Genomic DNA, 23,797 nt, shown 5'->3' on the forward strand with positions numbered 1-23,797 from the left:
CATCTTGAATTAATTTTTGTATAAGGTGTAAGGAAGAGATCCAGTTTCAGCTTTCTACATATGGCTAGCCAGTTTTCCCAGCACCATTTATGAAGTAGGGAATCCTTTCCCCACTTCTTGTTTTTGTCAGGTTTGTCAAAGATCAGATGGTTGTAGATGTGTGGTATTATTTCTGAGGGCTCTGTTCTGTTCCGTTGGTCTATATTTCTGTTTTGGTACAAGTACCATGCTGTTTTGGTTACTGTAACCTTGTAGTATAGTTTGAAGTCAGGTAGCGTGATGCCTCCAGCTTTGAGTAACTGCAAAATTTAGGGAAGTTTCCTTTCCCTGCCGAACAAACAACAGTAACTATACCACCTCTGACTGTCAAGCCTCGTTCTAAAAGCTTTCTGCATTATTGCATTAAACATTTTATAACAGCTACCATCAGATCACTATTTTCATATCTTAACTGAATGATCCTGCTTTACTGGTGTGCACGCATACACACATGTGCACATGTACACACATGCCCAACATGCAGCTGTAGTCCCCACTTTATGCCTTTTTAACGACCCAGCTGAAAGTCTGTCCCAGAGGAAATGAAGGTGGTCTCAAGATGGATCCATTATAAAAAAAAACTTGTATGTACATACCTGTATTACATTGTAGAGGAAGTTACCACTTTTTTACAGCATATAAATGAACATAGGTATAAGCCAGCAAGAAGAAATAGCATATATCTAATGAAAATAATCAGAATTTCTAGAACACAATAAATACTTACATCCTACTTTTTGGGAACCAATGCCAACTACATATATAACAAGGCAAGTGCTGCTACATCAGGGGTACCAAAAACACTTTCTTTAGGAATTGTAAGTAAGTATCATCCAGCACCTGGATGCTAAATAAAAGAGCTGGAGGACTAAATAAATAGGAAAGTCACTCTACCCACTTTCCTATTTCCATCTTTTAGGAATTTACGTTTATTCAAAATTTTGATATATAATCCTGTATCTATGATCTCTTCAATAATTTCAGAATGGTAGTTTTAGACAACTTTAAAGCTTCAGCTCCTTCTGAATTTCCCAAAGTGTTTTTGCACTCTTTCAGGTGGGCCTTCTCTTCAGGGGTCAGCTTTATCTTTATAAGGTTGGTAATACCATTCCCTCCCAGGATACAAGGAATACTGAGGAATACTTCTTCATCTATTCCATAGAGACCCTTAATGATGGTGGAGACTGGATGTGTTCTCCTAAGATTCTTCAAAATACTTTCTGTTAAATCAGCTACAGATAGGCCAATGGTCCAAGAAGTATTCATTTTAATAATCTCATAGGCACTAGCAGTCACTTCTTTGTGGACATTTTTCCACTGCTCAGGATCTTTATCGGTTCCTATATCAGAGTTTAGATCCTTCAAAGGGATACCAGCTATGTTCACTCCACTCCACACACACACGCGTCTCCGTGCTCTCTGAGGATCCATCCGCGGCAGCTTTCAGAGTGGATACCGAGCTTTTATCCAATCAAGAAACGAAAACGAGCAGTATCCATTACAGCCGTTTCCAATAACACGGTTTTTGGGAAATGCACTCAACTTCCAGGCTACATAAGTTAAGACATCCACTGTATTGGAAACAATAATCAGCTTGCAGAGGGGGCTGTACTAGACAATACCGGAAATTATTAACTTGAAGATGGCCACATTTCACTGGACTAAATTAAGGCGCGTTTCTCCCTTTTCTTGGTGTGCTCCTGCTGTGATAATCACTAGGCTAGAGTTTGCTGTGACAAGGTAATCTTTGCTACAAACAATACTTGGCATTTTCATGAAAGGGCTGCCATGTTGAAGATCCACCGTCTCACCCTTCAGTTTGCCTTCATCAGGATCCACAAGGGCAAGTTCATCACTCAAGCCTTTTAATAAGATGCTGATAGTGCAGGCCATGCCCACCGATCCAGTTCCTGTGATGGAGACCTTACTGCGATGAACGCGCTTCTCGGAAGTGAAGTGCTCAGTAAGCTCACTCTTCACAGTCGCCATGTTGCTCACGGGGGTGAAGAGCCAGATGCCCTTGAGCGGCACGCACGGTGCCTGACGGGGTCACAGGGCCATCCCCAGGCACAGGAAATTCGCTCCTGCTGAACTCATTCACTCTCTGGCCCACATAATAGGCACAGTTCAACTCATGGCTGCTCACTCAAGAAGTGGAGGGAGAGAATGGAAAAAAAACTGCTGACCAGGACATTGCAACGCCAAGAGAGCCGTTAGCAGCACCTTCAGCCCTCTGTGGTGGGTGCGCATGACCCGCTCCCTGGCCCTCTACTGCGGCTGCGCGGGCCTTGCCAGCGCCTCCAACACATGCTTTCCGTGGGTGCTCAGACTAAGGCGGTGAAGGGCTGCTTCTCTAGCAAGTGATTTCTGGAGTTAGTTTTACAAAGAGTATTCTCATCGATAGCTGACATGCTTAAGAGGTTAACCCAGATCCCTGAAATTACTAGTTTTCTATTTTTAGCACGAATGCCAAGGAAAAAATGCTTCTATTAACTACAGATGAAAATCAGGTTACATCTTCTGAACCATGACCCTGCCGAGGATAGGGCGCTGTGCTTTGCGTATGGGTGGCTGCCTGCACCATCTCCCAGTGTCCCAGAAGTGGGCTCCTGCTATCTGGTGTATGGCGCTGGAGGCCTATTTATAAAGGATCCCACTGCCTTGGTGCCAGTCCCGGCCAGGACCCACACTGGGACAGTCAGCAGGAGACTGAGCAGGGTAGGGGCCGGCTGGGAGTCATTCCATCACTAAAAACTCACCAGGCGAGAATGCTATTCCTTTCTCATGCCAGAGGAAAGCCTTTGATTGTGCGTCCCGAAGAAAAACGACTTCTCAGGTAGAACGTTGGCAATGTAGCCCTCAATTAAAATGAGGATATCTCTTAAATGTCCTTAAAATGGCAAATTTCAACCAATGCATAAACCAGATTATTGACCAAAGTAGTGAAATAAATGATCTAGTACAATGTGGCATCAGTATGCCTTACTTGTTCTGCATTTCTCTGGGCAATCTTAAGAACTAAATTCCCTTAAAATTTCTGAGCAGGTGTCAACTTCACATCTGATGAAATGCATACTCTAATAAGCCCAGTAAATTACAAAAGCTCCGATAAAACTGATGGTACTTTTTCCTCACTTTTAAACAGCATTCTGACCGTGTAATGGTTCCTCAAAAGCTCTCCCTCTTGTTTTATTTAAAAGCAATGTGCTCTTCTGGAATGGGGCCCCTTGGTACATTCAAGATCAGCAAAAAAAAGATTTCTGTTTTAGAATATTGAATGCTGACAAAACGAATACTTTATATTTGGACTTGAAAAGCTATTCTTTCTTTCTTTCTTTTTTTTTTTTTTTTGAGACAGAGTCTTGCTCTGTTGCCCAGGTGCAATAGCATGGTCTCAGCTCACTGCAACCTCCGCCTCCCCGGTTCAAGCCATTCTCCTGTCTCAGCCTCCCGAGTAGCTGGGATTACAGGCACCTGCCACCACACCCGGCTAATTTTTGTATTTTTCAGAAGAGACGAGGTTTCACCATATTGGTCAGGCTGGTCTCTAACTCTTGACCTCAGGTCCGCCCGTCTCGGCCTCCCAAAGTGTTGGGATTACAGGCGTAAGCCAACGTGCCTGGCCAAAAAGCTATTTTTACTTGTGCCATTGAAAGGCAGTCCAGGGCTGGGCACAGTGGCTCACACCTGTAATTCCAGCAATTTGGAGGCCGAGGTTCATGGATCACTTGAGGTCAGAAGTTCGAGACCAGCCTGGCCAACATAGTGAAACCCCATTTCTACTAAAAATACAAAAATTAGCTGGGCGTGGTGGTGTGTGCCTATGGTTCCAGCTACTCGGGAGGTTGAGGCACGAGAACTGCTTGAACCTGGGAGGCGGAGGTTGCAGTGAGCCGAGTTCATGACACTGCACTCCAGCCTGGACGACAGAGCGAGACTCCGTCTCAACAAAAGAAGAAAAAAGGCAGTCCAGGAGGAGAGGAACAATAAGCAAAGGAGTTGGTGAGGGTGGGAAAGGTGTGCCATCAGCTGAGTTCCTGACATCCTGTTTCAGGGTGACCTCCTGGCTGTGTTTTCCCTATCAGTAGGGATCACATACCCTATTCAGATGACAGAGCCACAAACTCCATGACACACCAAATAGTAAGAGCACTAGGTACATGAATCCTCTTAGCACTGGTGGTCAGATTTATGGTTAACATTTGTCAAATTAAAAACTGCAGTTTTAAAAGGGTCATCTTTATTTAATGGTGGCCAGTGTTTTAGAGGAATCCTTTAAAAGCAACAACTTTTGATAGCTGTCATTTCTTTTATCTCAGTCATAACTTGAAATGTTTTAACCTGGTGCCTGTTCCCCCCATCCACCTATAATGATTCCTTTCACCAGTCAAGTCATTTTCCAAGATAAGTGTTCTTGAACATGAAATTCAAGGACATAAAGACTCTTTGCTGCATGGCTACTTTCTATAGTCATTTTCTTTCTAGAATTTGAACCTCTTCAGAAATACAATCTCTATAATAGCTGCTTCAGTTTTTCCCCTTAGCCACAACTAAATCAATCTTGAGGGGGAAAAAACTGTTCAAAATAAAAACACACCAAACAAAGCAGCTTTTTTTATTTACAATAAGTCTTGAGATAAAAAAGGAAAGCACTAACAAAGACAAAGAGATGTATGTGACCTCCAGAGCAGATTTAGGTCTACTCAAAGATGTGGAAAGCCAAGTATAGCTAGACAGCTCCCTAGTGACTTCCTATCTTAGGTGGCTCATTATTCCTTCTGAATTGAAAACCTGACTCAAATTATCTATTCAAACCGCAGTACAGTATTATAGCTAATGGCAGGATTACACCTCAGTACTTTTGGTTGTACCACTTAGGAGGGAGGAAGCAGGAAATGAAAACAAGCAGCAAGTCCCTGAGCCAAGAATGGTCGCCACTAAGTCACTATTCCTTTCACCTGGACTCACACCCAGTTCTCAAATCCTCCTTTTCCTCTCTGAGAGTCCAGTTCTGATATTCCATTCTCTCACCAATCTTTGCCAATCCCCTAAGCAGAACTGGCTTTCTAAAAGCCTATTTCATCACTGTACTTTGTACCTCTCTCCATTATAGGATTTATCACACACAATTAAATGTAAAATACTTATGAATGTGCCACTGCAAGAAGGATCACCTTTTATTTACCGGCATATTCCTGTCCTCTAGAACAGAGCTGGGCACATGAATAGGGATTTGGTAAATGTAGTAGAAAAGAATGAGTAACCATAGAGCTGAGTGAGTAAGGCTGGAGAGTGGGCTAAAAGGTGAGAGTGACAGAAAGGTGGGGCTACAGACCTTAGAGAGTTCTGAAAATGAGGGTAAGTAAAATGAGGGTAAGTAAATGAGGGTAAGTGGCACCCACTGGGGCATCTTCAGAAAGTTGATGCATATATTTCAAGTAAAGCTTTGGATAAGCTACAAGATTTTGCGGCTATTTTCAAAGCCAATACCCACTTTTACCAAGTTAAAACATTAAAAAACAAAACAAAAACAAAAACCTATTACAGTGTTAGAAAGGCATTAGAACAAATATGCAGTGGCAGAAAGGCTATTTTTATCCTTTAAAGTTATTTAAAATGTTTTGTTCTTTGGAAACCCTTAAAAAAATAATCAGCACACAAAAACCCTTGTTGAAGGGGGAAAAGGGGATACAACGAAAGCAGTGTTAATTATTATAAGCTGATCTGAAATAGGCCATAAACTCACCAGCATGCAAGGGGAACATTATATAAACACAATTATTTTGAAAGTCTTCTTTGTGATTTGAAAAATCATAGAATGCAAATTGTAGTTTTAAAATAAATAAGTGGGCTCTAATTCTATTGCTCAGTAATTCTCATGTCGGGGGGTCTCTGCAAATCCCAGCACATGAAAATATTTCACTTTGTCAGCAATACTGGGAAAACTGGAGGAAAGACAGAGGGCCACAAAGGATAGAATAAAGGCAAAAAGTCAATTCAAAGAGCAATGCTGGGATCAACTTCCTGTTTATGGTATTTAAATATGGAATGAATTGGCAAGCTCTTCTAATAAATCATCCCAATCACATTTTTGTTCTTTGAAAGCAGCATCTTATACATAATTTTTGATGCAATATAAAAGAGACACTTGTGTTAATCATTAAAAAGGAAAACTTATAATGTGGCATAAAACATGGAAAGCAAAGAAATTAAAATTCATTAGGCTGGGGGCGGTGACTTACACCTGTTTTGATTCAAACACCTCAGGAGGCTGAGGCAGGTGGATCACTTGAGTTCAGGCATTCCAGACCAGCCTGGCCAACATGGTGAAACCCCGTCTCTACAAAAAATACCAAAATCAGTCCAGTGTGGTGGTGCATGCCTGTAGTCCAGCTACTTAGGAGGCTGAGGCGGGGAAATTGTTGAACCCAGGAGGCAGAGGTTTCAGTGAGCCAAGATTGTGCCACTGCACTCCAGCCTGGGTGACAGAGCGAGACTCTGTCAAAAAAAAAAAAAAAAAAAAAAAAAACAGAAAAAGACAGAGAGAGAGCCACTGAAATGAAATGGTAGAAGTGATGTGATCAGATTGCATTCAGTAAATACTTACTAAACACCTACAATGCATTAGGCACTGTTACAGGTGTGAGGATATAACAATGACCAAGATAAAGGTCTCTACTCTCAGAATTTACATTCTTTTTGTGAAGACTGATAAAACAAGACAATAGTCAATATCATCTCGTTTTGCAACAGGCGCTACAAAGAAAAGAAAATAGGATAATTTCAGAGAGTAACTGGGTGGTGGGAATGAAGACATCTGGAGAAGCTGCTCTGAGGAGGTGAATTAAGTTTGGGTTGAAACCCTGGACAGCAGCAAAGAGCCAGCGATACAAGGACCTGGGGAAGGAGTTTCCTGGGCAAAGCTAGAATAAAGGCCCTAGGCAGGAACAGGCCTGTGTGCTGAAGGAATAAGAAGGCTGGCAGGGCTGGAGTGCAGTGGGGACAGATGAGGTGGGCAATTGTGGTGGCTCAAGATGAGGTCAGTGAGGTTGGCGGGGCTACTTCATGTAAACCTTCTTCAACAGGAAGCCACTGAAGGGTTTTAAATAAGGAAGGAGCATGATCTGACTTACATTTTAAAAATATCTCTGGTTGCTATGTGGAGAAAAAAATTCTAGAGGGAATAAGGAAGAGGCCGGGAAACTGGAGAGGCAACTTAAAACACTAGGCAAGAGAGGAATGGATGTGGAGAGACGGAGGCAGGCCGTGTTCAGCAGCAGAGCTGACAAGCAGGACTTGCGTGCATCAGATGAAGGGAACGAAGGGAAATGAGAGAATCTAAGAGGATTCTCAGCGATGTTTTTGGTTTGAAGTGGAAGGATGGGATGATGGTGGCATTTATGAAAAGGGGAAAACCAAGGGAGGAGCAAGTTGGGAATAAAGTGAGGAAATCAAGCACTCTAGATGGGACATGGGTCATTGACACGCCTTTGTGACATACTTGTGAGGGCGCACAATACGAAGCTGAGAGGCCAATCTGAAGGTCAGGACTGGGGCTATATCTCTGGATGGCATCAGATTGTACTGTTTGTTTTAACATGGCAGGGACTGGATGAAAGAGTCAAGGGGCTGAGGACAGAAAAGTCTAAGTAGGAGCTACTGGACACTGATGTTGAGAGGCTGGCCAGGGGAGGGGCTGGCACAAGAAACAGGCAAACCGGCCAGTGAGGTCGAAGGTATCTCGGAAGCCACAGTGTTTCAGGAGGCAGGGGTTGGGGTTCCATTGTGCCAAACGTTGCTGGGAGGGCAAGTAACAGAGGATAAAGTAAGATCTGGCACCAAGGAGGGCACTGGCAACCTTAATAGCAGTTCCAGTGCAGCGCTGGGGCAAGGAGCTGGACTGAGAGCAGGAAGCGGAGGAAGTGGAGGCAGTGACCACGGACAACTCTTTCAGGAAGTTTTTTTGTGTAATGGGGAGCAGACAAATGGGCTGGTAGCTGGAGGAGGTTAAGGAATATCTAGAGAGAACTTCTAGAGGTGGGATAAGCTAGAGCATGTCTGTACACACCGCAGCAGAGAAGGAACACGTGACAATCAGCTAAGGCTGAGGATAACGATGGGGGCAAGGTCCCTTGTAGATGACAAGGGGCAGGATCTAATGCCCAAATGGCAGGGGTGGGCCTCTGGCAGCAGCATCAACCTTTTATCCCTGGTAACAGGAAGAAAGGCAGTGTGCATGGTAAGTCCAGAGAAAGTGAAGGCCAGAGCGCTTTGGCAGAAGGGTGGAGAAAGGGCTGCAGAGAGGCAAGGCAGGGAGGCAGGGAGAACAGAGACAGCTGTCCGAATCATCTTGAAGCAAGAAGGTGCCATCAACTATAGTGGCTGTGGGGGTCGGGGAAAAGCAAGGTTTGGTGACTGATTAGATGCAGGGGTGAGAAAGAGTGTGGTCAGGAATGGCCACCTGGCTTTTCTCTCTGGGCAGCTTTGTGGGTGATGCTGCTATTCATAGGGAGAATGACTCAGGAGTAGGTTGTAGTTGGGGACAAATGACAGTTCACTGAGGGACACATGGGATGCCTGCAGGTCATCCAAGCACCTGTGTCCAGTCAAGTGGGCCCATGAGCCTAGAGCTCAGGGTGTAAATGAAGGCATCAGAGTGGCTGGAACCTGTGAAGAAGAGATGAGGGGGGTAAAAAAAAGAACCTTAAGCATAACTGCGTAAAATAAAGCAGCAATATTTCACAAGTAAATGGGACAGTTGGAAGTTACAAGAGCCAAACTGGAATCGAGAAAACTCATAAAAAGAATAAAGGAATGACTATAAAAGCCTAGAATCTGTCAGTATAAGAAGCAAACAATAAATGATAGATCTGAGTCACTAAGAAAAAGTTAAATAAGTTATGTTCAGCACAATTTACATAGTGGAAAAATGTATAGCACATTAGAAAATGATTTCTTCTTAAAATTGTTAGAAGCATTTCAGGTAGAAAAATCCATTTCCGAGAACATCATTTTCTGATATACTTGTAAGTGAATACTTACAAACTGTACATATCAACTGTATATTAATGTAGTACTGTCCCACAGTTTTAGGTATTTGTAAGTGACTAATCATAAGTAGCTTTTAAAACGGAGCTTAAAGGGGAAGCAAATGCTATCAGATCTCCAGTTCACAATGCTTTACTTAGAGAGATCTGCTCATGTGTGCCCAATTTTCTAAGCTCAGTCTAAGAATTAAGGACAAAGAAAAAGAAAACCCAAGTGAAATCAAGGCTACCTTCCTCCTGTGGGATACGGCTGGGAACATTATTGAGGTGATCAAGTCTAATCTGTGTCAAGTCTGAGAACAAAAAAGCTTTTGTGGCAGAGCTGATTTGTCCTAGTCCTTGTCACACATTCCCACTTGATAAAATGCTTGGGGCCCTATTTTACTTATACAAGGAAACTGGTGGGTTTTGAAAGAGGTATTTTGGAAATATGCCAAAACAGCTGATTCCCCTGCTTGGCTTTTTAAAAAAGTACATTGGTCATTATCTCCCACCTTAAACAGAGTAAGTCCCTGTGATTCGGGTTCTCTGTCACTAAACTGCTCGTCCACATATACATCAAGTGCCTCTCTCCACTACAATGTTAAGCCTATTAGAGCTGCAATGGAATGGGGAAAAGGGTTATGGAGATGTTCTTGTCACCTCTGACTTGAACTTACTCACTGATGTGCAGTGCTACTTCCAATTCATTTAAAAATGATTCCGGGAAAATATTCCTCAGTCCTCAAGCTGTTTGAAGGCCCAAGAGTGTGACAGGTGGAACTACCTTTGCAGGATCGTGATGGACTGTTCTGGGAGTTCTAGTGAGCACTATGAAGAAGTGGAAACGAGGCCGAATACGCTGATGTATGGTAATCAGAATAAGAAATTGAGGCTTGCTTCCTGGGGGCAGAAGCTGGTAGAGATCTCTGGAAGCACTGAAATTAGATCAAGCAAGGAGGCAGAGGGAAATGTTTCAGCCGCTTCTCAGACTTCCCCTGAAGATCCCTTAGAAGTGGCTGCCATTAAACAATTGGCCAAGAGACTCAGGTTTGCTTTTAATCTTTGATCTAAGCCAATGAAAGTACACAGCACTTAAAGTCTATTTCCCTCCTTAGAGATCGTCAGAGTTAAACATTTCTAAGCTTTTTCACAGTTTTACTATTTACATATGGGGTTCTAGCAGTCACTCCACAATGCTGCTTCAAGATGAACAGGTAAAAATAATGCAGGAATAAATGTACTGGTAAGAGAAACACCAGACTACCAGTGAAACTTAAATTAGCAAGGAGCCAAAAGAAACTTGATTATAATTATTAGCTAAGGCCCTCCAGTTGGTCATAAGGTTACTGAGAAGTGAGCCTAAATATTATCATAAAAATTATACCTAGGAGCAGCCGGGCGCAGTGGCTCACACCTGTAATCCCAGCACTTTGGGAGGCCGAGGCGGGCAGATCACGAGGTCAGGAGATCGAGACCATCCTGGCTAACACGGTGAAACCCTGTCTCTACTAAAAAAAATACAAAAAGATTAGCCAGGAGTGGTGGTGGGTGCCTCTAGTCCCAGCTACTCAGGAGACTAAGGCAGGAGAATGGTCTGAACCCGGGAGGTGGAGCTTGCGGTAAGCCAAGATCACACCACTGCACTCCAGCCTGGGCAACAGAGCGAGACTCCGTCTCAAACAAACGAAACAAAACAAAACAAAACAAAATTATACCTAGGAGCAGCTACAAAAAAGAAATGGAGAAAATACATTTTATTGGAGTACATCCAATACTGTCCTAGAGGAAAGATAGAATTTTACTTCCCTTAAAGATTCTCTCTTATAATAGGAAAGTATAATGTCCATTTATAGAGACATATTTAAAATATATCTGTTTTATTTACATGTTTTACTTTTTGTTTTTTAAAGAAAAAGAGGTCTGGGCTCTTGAAAAAGAAGCAGCATCTATCAGCAGAGGAGGAGGCAAGACGGGGCCCTGGAAAGCTGTGCAAGACTCCAATCACAAGTCACTTCCATAAAAGTCTTTCTAGCAGCAAGGACTCAGGAGAAATACAGGAAGAAAGACAGTCGGGGGTGGGAGTGGATTATTTTCTATCAATCAGATTGGCAAAGTTTCAGAGTAATAGAAGCAAGGCAAGCAGGGCAAGGATGCCAGGAAACTCTTATGCATTTTGTATAAACTTTTCTGGAGGGCTGGTTAGCAACAAATATCAAAAACATTTTAAAAATGCACTTTGACTCAACAAACAGTAACATCTTTTGTGCAACAAGATGTATGCCTACTGATTCCCTATGGTATTTAATAGTGAAAAATTACAATCTAAACGCCACTGGCAGGAGACTGATTAAATAGATTATAACATACAATAGCGTTCCATACAGTGATTAAAAGTGATGGAGATTCATATACTCTGCTGTGCAAAGATGTTCCTGTGACTGTTCAGTGAAAACCGATTCCAGAGTAGCAGGCAGTAAAACAGCATTTCTATACAATTCTATGAATATGCCTACACAAGATGGTCCAAAATGATGTTTCTACTGTAATTATGATTACAGCTTAGTAGGATTTCTGGTGATTTTTGCTTTTTTTTGTAATTTCCACATTGATTTTTTTTTTTAAACGAGTACATATTTTTACAAAAAATACCCAAGGCTGTCTTTTTTTTCTTTTTTGAATAAAAAGGTCCTCAATATATATATAGAAGATAAATACTGTTTTTCGTTTGTTTATTTGTTTTTAAACAGGGTCTCTGTCATCCAGGCTGGAGTGCAGTGGTGTGACCTTGGCTTGCTACACTCTCAGCCTCCCAGCCAGGTTCAAGTGCTCCTCCCACACCTCAGCCTCCTGAGTAGCTGGGTCTACGGGCACGTGCCACCATGCCCGGCTAATTTTTTAAACTTTTTTGTGAAAACAGGGTCTCGCTATGTTGCCTAGCTGGTCTTAAACTCCTAGACTCAAGCAATCCTCCTGCCTCAGCCTCCCAAACTGCTGAGACTGCAGGCATGAGCCACCGCCCAGCTAACAAATACTTCTTATCCCATGGTAAAGGGGTAAAAAACAAATCAAAAACTCCCTTCATTTATACATTAATTTTAAAAGTTAAATAACTGGACAATTTAAAGTATTTCACAATAACTAAGAACATTTTTGCTGATGGTTTTTATTACAATTGAGGTTTCAGCTCCTGTGAGGACAAGAACTATAAATTATCTGTAGATTCCTACTATACTAGGCACCATGAATGCATTCTCTAGAAGCCCCAGTAAAGGTTAGCAATGATAATTCTGCCAGTCTTTTGAGATAACCACCTCCCCACAAACATAAGCACAGGTCCACAGACATAGAGCATACTCCCTTAATAAAAGTTCTAATCATACCAACTAGGAATTATTTAGATATTTAATGTTTCTCCTTCTAAGGGGAGGAAAAAAGTCAAGGTAGTCTACTGATAAATAACGGAAACCTCTTCAGAATCCTTCAAGTATCAACACCTACTATAAATAATAAAAGGTAAAAAAGTTTAAAGGTCACTGCTCTTGAGTTACATGTAAATAACTATATGTAAACAGCAAGGTTTTTTTTTCTTCTTTGATAGTTTGGGAATTACCACTTAGTACAAGAGTTCCTTAGAGCATTTACCTCAACTATTCTCCAAACTTAAACTATCTGTCCTGATAAAACAACCGAATCATAGTGCCCCAGCACGCACTCACTCGGCCTCATCGTAGTGCCCCAGCGTGCATTCTCATGATCATGTACACAGCTGATGTAGGAGACTACAAATCCAAACGAAACGTTCATCTTTTTTTCCACAATTAAGTTATTGTGATAAAATTAGTGCTATCTTAATTATAATCAAAAAATAAAATAGCATATTTGAAATTCACTGATGAACACAAACTGATAGTCAAGCCGTGCTTGCCGGCCAGGCTGGGCAGGGGAGCAGGGTAGATATTGAACTGGCACTGATTTCTCCCCATTGTCAATGCTGGGCAAACTTACCTGCCTTGGTCTAACACGACATCTTCTCCTACCTTTCCTTCTTTAGAACCTCTGATTAAATGATATACCGCTGTGTAAAATACACATGTGTTTATATTTAATGTTATTATATGTGTTCTATGTGAAATGAAATTGCAGAATAATTATGAATAAACAAACAATAAAACCAAAATACTTCTAAGAAACTGAAGTTTCACTTTAAGCATTTTAAACATGTTCCCTTTTAGGCCAGCAGATGTAGCTGTGAATTAAAATAGGAACTACAAGGACTTTCATCAAGATGCTTTAGGTTAGCCATTAGATGGCACTCTTTTGTATTGGAACTGGGTTTCTATCAGAGATTTAATACAATTCAAGCTAGCTACTTACAATGATTTAACACTGGAGTTGATTTTGATTTACGTGCATTTATCTAGAATGATCATCTCAATTATTTATTGAGTGCAAAGACTTGGACCATTTCTGTTCAACATTTTCTGACTGAGACTGTTTTCTTAGTCATACAAAGATGAGACAGTACATACACAGTGACAAGTTCTTACTGGACTCAGGGTAACCTCAGAATTATCATCAAAACTCTCTAAATGCTGAGCTGAATATACCACATTGCTGTCTGCAAGCCTCAGAGCAGGGTCATACCATAAGAATTTGCTTAGAAAGTCAACAGGAAATGCTTACCACTTTACAGGGTAGCCCTGTCTTTGCACAGTGTATGGTTCAGGGGAAGCCCACAAATGACTTTAGAATGAACAAACCAGCAAATTAGCAAACACTACCACCTTTAAAAGATGTGTCCTTGAAAAGGTATCAGTGGGTTCATCTTTCTGTGGGCCTTCTCAGACATGGAGATCAAACTGATATGCCTAATGATCTATATGTAGAGAGAGTGTATATGCAGTCTCTCTTTTTAGTTAGACATAAAGATGTCAGGAACTCTGTCTTTCTTTGTGGTCTCAGCACCTAACCCAATCCCAGGTACCCAGCAGAGACTGAGTAGATATTTCCTACTTATCACTGGATGACATAAAGATGCAATATAAAAGGTTTCCACATATTCTTATATTCAGTAGTACCAACCAGAAAATATTTTTTCTCCCCAAAATATCTTATTTAGGCAGCAATCCTTGTATTAATGCCAAAAAACAAAGAAGTTCACATTCTACCCATCTTCAATGCTGGGCAAACGTATCTGCTTTGTTTGGTAACAACATAGCTTCCAATACCTCTCCTTCTTTGGAACCTCTGATTAAATGATATGCCACTGTGTGAAATACAAATGTATGTTTATATTTAAGGCATGTGTTCTATGTGAAATGAAATTCCATAATAATTATGAATAAAAAATTGGATTACTCTTGCACAGTTGGATTATTCTAGCACATAAACATTGAATTATCAAGTGTATAATTCAGATAACCTAATTTTATTGGTTTATGAAAACTGGGATTGATTCTTCTAATCAAGACTATTTGTGTTTTCAAATACCTTAACATTTTACTAAGTTTGTGACCCACATTACTCAGCACTGCAAACATCACATATCAGTTCCACACAGTTCATGTAAAGTGCTAGCAGACTGTCATTTTTATAGAAACTAGAAGCTTAATAACTTTATTACTAAGTACTACTTAATAATCTGAAGATTCAGACCTGAGTTTAAATCTTGACACTGCCAGTTACAAGCTATGTGACCTTGGGCAAGTGATTTAACCTCTTTGAGCCCCAATTTCCTCATTTACAAAATAGGGGATATTAATATCTGCTAGATAGTTATTATAAAGATTAAATAATTTGCTACATCTAAAATGTCTGTACAATGCCTAAAATGGAAAAAGTAGTTTTATATTGGTCAAAAGCAAAATTGAGGTTAACAGCAAAAATCATGAAAAATCTTCAGTCACAGATTTTCTGTCTTTTCAAGCAATCTCTAATTTAGCATTACAAACAATGACTAGCCAGCAAAGTCAACTCGAAAATCAAGGTGAGGGCCGGGTGCATTGGCTCACACCTTTAATCCCAGCACTTCGGGAGGCTGAGGCGGAAGATCACTTGAGTCCAGGGAGTTTGCAACCATCTCACTCTCAGATGAGTGAGACCTCACCTCTACAAAAAATTTTAAAAAGTAGCCAGGCATAGTGGCATATGCACCTGCAGTCCCAGCTACTCAGGAGGCTGAGGCGGAAGATCACTTGAGTCCAAGAGTTCGCAACAAGCCTGGGCAACATAGTGAGACCTCATCTCTACAAAAAATTTAAAAAAAGTACCCAGGCAGAGTGGCATATGCACCTGCGGTCCCAGCTACTCAGGAGGCTGAGGTGGGAGGGTTGCTTGAGCCCAGGAGGTTGCCGTGAGCTGAGATCGCACCATTGCACTCCATCCTGGGCGACAGAGGAAGACCCTGTCTCCAAAAAGTCAAAAATAAAAATAAAATTTAAAAACAAAGGTTAGACTAGGAGAAAAGCACCATCATCTGTCTATCAGTGTATTCTGAGTGAAAAGCACAGCAATGTTTATGTTTTAAGATTAAACTAAATATAAAAAGCTCAATAATGCCTATGAGGTTGTTCCTGCAACCCTGCCAACTTGCCCCAGTTTCTTCCTCCCTGCTGAATCATTCTCATCAGCATATACACGCTGTTAATTCTCCCAATGCAAAATACAACGAGTAAAAAACTATCTCTTGATCCCATTCTTTTTCCAGCTATGACTCCATTTCCTTCCTTCACTTTGTGGCAAAACTCAAGACTCACCTAGACACACTGCCTCTGATTCTCCTCCATCCCCTTTTGAATCACTCAGACTTTACTCCACCATTTCACCAATGGTTGTCACACCGCCAAACCCAGTGAATTATCAGTCATCATCTTACGTAACTTCTCACCAGTATACAACAATCAGTCGCTTCTCCTTGAAATGTTTTCTTCACCTAGTGTCTAAGTCACCAGGCCAAGAAGATTTCCCTCTTCAGCAGGGCACTTTCCCCTCATTCCTCAACCTCTTAACCTTAGGAGTCCCTAAGAGTTCCTTCCTCAGACCTCTTCTCTTCTCTTTCAACCTTTACTGCCTTGGTGAGTTAATCTAGTCTCATGGCTTTATATGCTGCCCATATACTGATGAGTCTCAAATTCAAATCTTCACCTTGTACTTCTCCCCTAACTCTCAACTTCTATATCTAACTGCTTACTTGCTCTCCATCTCACTATCAAACAGATGTGTCAACCTCACAAGTCACAGATCGAGCTCCTGACATTATCTCCCAACGCCTCCTCTTCTCACACTGCCCCCCACCCATCCTTCCGTTGCTCAGGCCAAAAGTCTTGATGACATCCAACTTCACTCTTTCTCACACCCCACATCCAATCAACAACAAATCTTTGCTGACTTGACCTTCAAAATATATCAAGAATCTGTTTTCATCAACTTTACCACTGCCACCTATCTCAAACTACTGCCAATTCTCACCGGTCATGAAGGGTCCGGTCCACAGAACTTTCGACCAGTTGTTGAAAAAAAAAAAAGAAGGCAGTCATTCTTAATGTAATGCTCTGTAACTTGAGGTATAAATTTTACATATATACACAAACATAGACACACACACACACACACACACACACAAGCTTTTAGGATTTTTTCCAAAAATGTATAAATAACACATTAATAATTTAAATAATTAATTTTAAAATGCTTTAACTCTTTTACAAAGATTATATATATGATGTCAAACAGCATAGAAAGTTGCTCCAAATTAATAATTTTATTGAACAAACAGCTAATGTCAATTTATTTATTTATTCTATTTTGTTTTTGAGACAGGGTCTCACTCTATCGCCAAGGCTGAAGTGCAGTGATCTTGGCTCACTGCAGCCTCAGCCTGTGAGGCTCAGGTGATCCTCCTGCCTCAGCCTTCTGAGTAGCTGGGACTATAGGTGCATGCCACCACACCCAGCTGATTTTTTTGTAGAGACAGGATTTCATCACATTGCCCAGGCTGGTCTTGGACTTTGGAGTTCAAGTGATTTGCCTGCCACAGGCTCCCAAGGTGCTGGGGTTATAGGCGTAACCCACTGCACCTACCCTAATGTCAATTTATATAGAACATTAGCTATAAATTAGTCATTACTTAATTTATTTGAAGTTTTACCACCTTCAAAAATTTTATTTATTAGTAATAAGAAGCTGTCTAGTTATTAGTAAGAATTTAGTCACGCACTCTGTCATCATTTCCCTAGACAGTGACCAAACTACATGCAAATAAATTTGAAAACCAGGAAAATTTAGAACACAGTCAGCAGAATAAACATCTAGATACCAGTGACAAGACTGTAGTTACTTACACTGTGAACTCCTAAAGCTTTCCAGACTGCGAAGCTAATCACACCAACCCCACACCATGCATACAGTGAGCCCCAGCCCAGAGCTCGCAAGGCAAGGGAAGACCCGCTTTCCGGTAATGCAGCCGTGGCCATACTTCCCTGAAATGAGACAGAAAAGTTGAGGTAAAAACAGTCAGTGCAGAAAGAATAAGCACTCTGGGGGTGTTTGCAAATTTCTCTCTCTGCAAGCAACATGATATTAGGAAGCTAGGTTAACCCAAGTTCTAATTCTAGCTTTGCTACTTAATAATTGCATGCCTTCTCTGACTCACAAATATTTGAGTATGCAAGGCACCAGGCCTGTTAATTCTTCCAGAAAAATCCTAGACCATTTTGTCAAGATTTCTCTATCCCCCATTTATTGGCATTTTCACAGAATGACATTAAACCTAATCTGATAAGAGATAGCAAATTTTTAACATCCTGTCTTCCATCTGGAAATACATTTCCCTTTACTAGAATCCTTTTCCTTTTTTACAATAACTTCCTTTATATTGTTCAATCTATTTCTTATTTATTTATTTTGAGTCTCACTCTGTCACCCAGGCTACACTGCAGCAGCATGATCACAGCTCACTGTAGCCTCAAACTCCTCGGCTTCAGCAATCCCCCCGCCCAACCCCACCCCCTACCTCAGCCTCTAGAGTTGCCAGGACTATAGGTGTGTGCCATCACATCTGGCTAATTTTTTTTTTTTTCTTGTACCAACTCCTGGCCTAAAGCAATCCTCCCATCTCAGCCTGAAATGAGTTATTACTAGTTGCCTGTATCCAAAAATGAACCTTAGTGGAAACTTGATTGTTAGACATTGATCTGTCATTATTAAGATTTTTTCTAAATTATTTTATTAAGTTTCATTATTCACTTTAAAAAAATCTAATCACAAGCTTTATTCTCTGGGGAAGAATGTCACATGACATTCAGACACCATGGTTCAAAATTTTCAAATGGACACTGGCTGACTTGCTCTAGGAAAAGACTGACTTGCCAAAAAATAACACTGTGTTAAAGGATCTTTAGATATAGCCACATGTGCTAGCCATACATGTGTACATATGTAGATATGGCTACACTATTCCTCACTAACACATTATTTTTCTTAAATTAAAATTAAGGCATTTGTATATGGAAGTTGAAATTAACAAATCACACTGCAATTAGGGTATACAGAATCCCCAAGATGAAACAGAAAAATTATTTTCTAAATGAGAACTCTGTATTTATAATACCTCTTGTGCCTGAAGATAAGGGTGCCCCTTATCGTCTACCACTTACCAGAACCCTTGAAAAAGCAGGTGATAAAATTAACCTATTATTCACGTGTGGCACTACCACGAGCAAAGCGTTCAGTTTGTCAGAAGGTCGGCGACATACTTACAAATACGGTTCACAGTTTTAGCTTTTCTTCAGCCTAATCCTGGGATGAATTTTATGTAAATCAAATGCATTTTTTTTTCTTTTTTTTTTGAGATGGAGTTTCACTCTTGCTGCCCAGACTGGAGTACAATGGTGCTCACTGTAGGCTCCGCCCCCCGGGTTCATGCCATTCTCCTGCCTCAGTCTCCTAAGTAGCTGGGACTATAGGCGCCCGGCATCTTGCCGGCTAATTTTTTGTATTTTTAATAGAGACAGGGTTTCATCGTGTTAGCCAGGATGGTCTCGATCTCCTGACCTTGTGATCTGCCCGCCTCACCCTCCCAAAGTGCTGGGATTACAGGCGTGAGCCACTGCGCCCGGCCTTGGCTGTGATTTCATATGTGCAATACATTTTTTAAAATATCGATTTTTATAACTTTCCAGAAGTTGTAGCTATATCAGAAAGATGAACGACTTGCCCTTTTTATCTACTCACTACATAAGTGGGTATTAAAATGACTCAGTTATTTTATGAATTTTTTTCCTGCCATAATGTTAAGATAAGCAGGGGCACCAGATATTTCAGATAAATAAATTTTGCATGTGATTATGTATTTTCTTCAGTTGTTTTAACCAAATAGACATATAATACACGTTATTTTCTCTTATGGCACCTCATTTAGTCTACCAATTATGAGACCGATGTACAAATGCAAGATATACTAGTTAACAAAAATGTTGATCTATTTTAATAGATCGACCAAAGAAGCTCAAGAGCAGATTACTTGGCCACTTTTATCTTGCACCTTTCTCTTTCTGTTGATTCAGGAAATTACAAAGAAAAATGAAAGTCCATTCAGCATCTATTATTGCTTTTCAACTCCCAGTTGTTTTGCATAAGACACAACTAAGACGATGAAAACAGGACATTGAAAGGATAGCTATCATCCCAAAATAAAAGCAGTGTAGGCAGTCCCCAACTGACAAGTGTATCATTTTAAAGTCCTCTGGGGTTACAATTTGAATCTGCTTTAATATCTAGAATCCCAGGCTAATGGACAGAAGTCTATTTAAATAGCAATATTACTAAAAATTGTAACATTTCTTCCCTAGAAGTATCCAAAGATGGGAAGAGTACCAGGTTGGGCAAGTTGCTTAATTCATCTGTGCCTCAGTTTCCTGCCCTTTAATGGGGACCAGACGTAATGGTGCTGCCTAGGGCTGTGAGGGGAGTTCAGTGAGTGAAGCCCACAGAAGAGCAGCCAGCACATGCTAAGCACTCAAATATTAAATATTATTCATGTTAGAAAAGACCTCCAGGTGGCAACTGTGAAGTACACTAAGTGACATTCTTAGACTGGTGCTTTCTCAGTATACACGCATTAAGTGCTCCAAAATCTCTGAGTTCTTCTACAAACCATTTTACCTCTGAAACAGAGTCTGGGTAAGTGGTCATACTCTAATTCCAATGTTTTCCCAGAGGGAGACAGAACCATCTAAAACAGGGGTTCTCAAACTTCCCGGTCTCAGGATCCCTTTACACTTGGGCCCTAAAGACTTTCAATTAGGTGGGTTGTATTTATCAATATTTAATATATTAGAAATTAAAATTAAGAAATTCTTAATTTGTATTAGTCATTTAAAAATAGTAAATCGTTCTAGATTAATATAAGCCTATTTTTGAGGAAAAATTACTTTTCCAAAACGAAACTGTGCAAAGAGAGACAATGTTTTACATTTTTGTTACTCTTTTATTTATTTTTTATTATTTGAGACAGTCTCGCTCTGTCACCCAGGCTGCAGTGTAGTGGCATGATCTCAGCTCACTGCAACCTCCACCTCCTGGGTTCAAGCAATTCTCGTGCCTCAGCCTCCCAAGTAGCTGGGATTACAGGTGCATGCCACCATGCCCAGCTAATTTTTGTATTTTTAGTAGAGACGGGGTTTCACCCTGTTGCCCAGGCTGGTCTCAAACTCCTGGCCTAGAGGGATCTGCCCAAAGTGCTGGGACTACAGGCGTGAACCACTGCACCTGGCCTGTTACTCCTTTAAATGTCTAGCTTAATAAAAAATAGATGAATTTTCACATCTGCTTTTGTATTCAGTCTGTTGCAAGATACTACCTTTGGTGAAAATAAACAATAAAATAAACTTTGGTAAAATCTGGCCTCACACAGATATATGGTCACATCTTTGGAAAAGGGAAGAATACTGTAATAGTTTTTCCTTCTCTGATAATACACCAAATCAAATAACTTATGAAGGATTCGTTGCAACATGGAACCTGGAGTCATAACAATAAATTTTTTTGTAATTTCTTACTAAAATCCATTAGTCTATTTTGCACTTTGAATGGACTTTAAGCCCAGGTATCATGCTCATTCAGAAGATACTGGTTATATAGATCTTTCAAGTTATATAGATTTTCAATTGTTGACACCATTTATTAAAATAATATTTTAAAAAACACATCATTAATATCACCATAAAATCTCATTGGAAAAACCATTAAATATTAAGCAACTGTTAAGCTCATGATGACAGATAAAAGTTTTCTAAAATCTAATTTTTCACTTGAAAGCTTGAATTTTATCAGTGGCAATAAATACTGACAATTGTTTGCTTGAAAAGACAAGCTCATTTTATTCATTGTTAAGATGTCTGCCAAATACCCACTTCTGAATAAGCATAGTTTGTCAGTTGTTCTTTCAAGGAAAAATGATATTCTATAGGGAAAAAGTGGCTAGTTCAGCTTGCAATTCAATTGTTTTTCTAGAGAAAAAAAATCCTACTTCAGTATAAAATAGAAATGCTTTATGTATTTCCCATTTCTTTTTTTTTTTTTTTCCTGTTTTCTTTTTTTTGAGATAGAGTCTCGCTCTGTCACCCAGGCTGGAGTGCAGTGGCACTATCTCACTGCAAGCTCCACCTCCCGGGTTCACGCCATTCTCCTGCCTCAGCCTCCAGCGTAGCTGGGACTACAGGCGCCCACCACCACACCCGGCTAATTTTTTGTATTTTTGGTAGAGACGGGGTTTCACCATGTTAGCCAGGATGGTCTCGATCTCCTGACCTTGTGATCTGCCCGCCTCGGCCTCTCAAAGTGCTGGGATTACAGGTGTAAGCCACCGCACCTGGCCTTGTATTTCTCATTTCTTTACACAGAATATTAAAAAGAGGTTTATTCGAGGGTCATGATTTAATAAAATTATTTTATTTCTTTGACAAGGGCGTTTTTAAGTAAAGCTGGCTTTAAAAAATACAGGTACTTTGTAATGAAGAACACAATGACTTTCAGCACAGTTTGGTGCTACTGCCTTAGTTAGACCAAGGTATCAGCAGTTTTACTCTCCACTGCCTCTGTACCATTAGTACAAGCATCTTACTATCATTATGAAAATTAAGTTCTGACTTCATGGACCCAAGGATCAAGGATCAGCAGGGTTCTGTGGACCACAGTTTGAAAACTACTGTTAGACCCTGAAGGGCATTTGTGATGATCAAATCTCAGAACAACAAAATAGGATGGAAAGTTGTGAATATGTGTACATGCTCCCCCCAGCCCCAGAGAATCCCTAGTTTTTATCAGATTATTAAAATGATCAGTGAGCCAAGGATTAACATAACTTAGATTTAGAAATCAACCAAAACTCTACTGTTAAGGCACTACTCTGATTTTCACCACAAAATATATTTCTGCTCTGAAAACATTCTATAACATAGAGAGAAAATGACCCACAAGGTCCATAGCAGTGATTTAGGAAGCTCCATATAAGTATTCAGAGGGGATCCAAGCACACTTTAAATGTGGTCTCTTGCCATTATGGTATCAATAAGACTTAAGTATGACTATTAAACATAAATGTAAGTTGGAAACTTTTTATGATGTTTTACATAACACTTTTCCTCCATAGCACACATCGAATTGTAATTACACAGTTATTTGTGTGAATATTTATTTATTTTTGAGACAGAGTCTCACTCTGTCACCCAGGCTGAAGTGCAGTGGTGCGATCTGGGCTCACTACAACCTCCGCCTCCTGGGTTCAACTGATTCTCCTGCCTCAGCCTCTCGAGTAGCTGGGACTACAGGAGTGCACCACCACGCCAGGCTACCCGGCTAATTTCTGTATTTTTAGTAGAGATGGGTTTTCGCCATGTTGGCCAGGCTGGTCTCAAACTCCTGACCTCAGGTGATCCACCCCTCTGGGCTTCCCAAAGTGCTGGGATTACTGGTGTGAGCCGCAACACCTGGCCCAAATTTAGATTTAAAGTCATGTTGTGAATAGGAAATGTACCAGACAAGCTTTCAAAGTCTTGTTCTGCTAAAATTTAAGAGAGCACATAAGCACATCTTTCTAAATGAAAATAAAGACCGTTGGTTAATTTGTACATTTCTAGAATCCATAAGGGTATACAAATTCACATCTTAAAGCAATGTGGAAAGCCATCAATATTTTCTTTATTTTTTCTATGCAAAAGCTGCTGTATATTGTAAACAATAACAATAACGATGCTATGAATGGATTTCAGTGTCACCAACCTTATTGAACCATTCAGGGCTTTTCTTTTTAGCCAATGATAATGTTGTAATAAATCCAGCTAGCATTCCCGCTGCAGCAACAGTACCAAGAAAAATTCCACCTGCCAAGAGTTTCAGGGAGGAGGGGGGATATTTCAAAAATTAAATAAAAAGAGGTTAAAAAGACGTACAAAAGTAAGTTTAAGATACTATTCGAGTTACAATCAAAATCACTTTTGAAATTCAAGAAACCATGGCTAAGCAGCTCTTGCTAACAGTAAATGCCAGTGACTGAGAAACTTGCGTGACCTCACGACCTCTGGTTCCTTGAGTCATTCCGAGTTATTATTCCCGAACGCAGAGAATAGGCTCAGCTTCCCTTCCCCCTCTCCCCTGGGACCACGGCGTGAAGTTTCTCACGGGGAGATAGAGACGATGGCAATCAGAAAAGGCAAGGCTCGAGAACAGCTGCA

The 23,797-nt window shown here is 40.6% G+C and overlaps 1 protein-coding gene and 1 pseudogene across 1 annotated transcript in view; both read right to left on the minus strand.

Moving 5' to 3' along the window:
* The window catches only part of TMEM242 (transmembrane protein 242), a 33,865-nt gene that overhangs the window by 8,763 nt on the left and 1,305 nt on the right, over positions 1–23,797 (minus strand). The window contains exons 2-3 of the mRNA XM_011976422.1: positions 23,346–23,446; positions 17,408–17,545 (exon numbers count right to left, since the gene is read on the minus strand). Of these exons, the coding sequence (XP_011831812.1) occupies positions 17,408–17,545; positions 23,346–23,446 (239 nt within the window). The remainder of the gene's footprint in view (positions 1–17,407; positions 17,546–23,345; positions 23,447–23,797) is intronic.
* LOC105536934 lies at positions 634–2,175 on the minus strand (annotated as a pseudogene).

Source organism: Mandrillus leucophaeus, unplaced genomic scaffold (assembly GCF_000951045.1).
Source record: "Mandrillus leucophaeus isolate KB7577 unplaced genomic scaffold, Mleu.le_1.0 Scaffold166, whole genome shotgun sequence".
In the NCBI taxonomy this organism is placed as follows: domain Eukaryota; kingdom Metazoa; phylum Chordata; class Mammalia; order Primates; family Cercopithecidae; genus Mandrillus; species Mandrillus leucophaeus.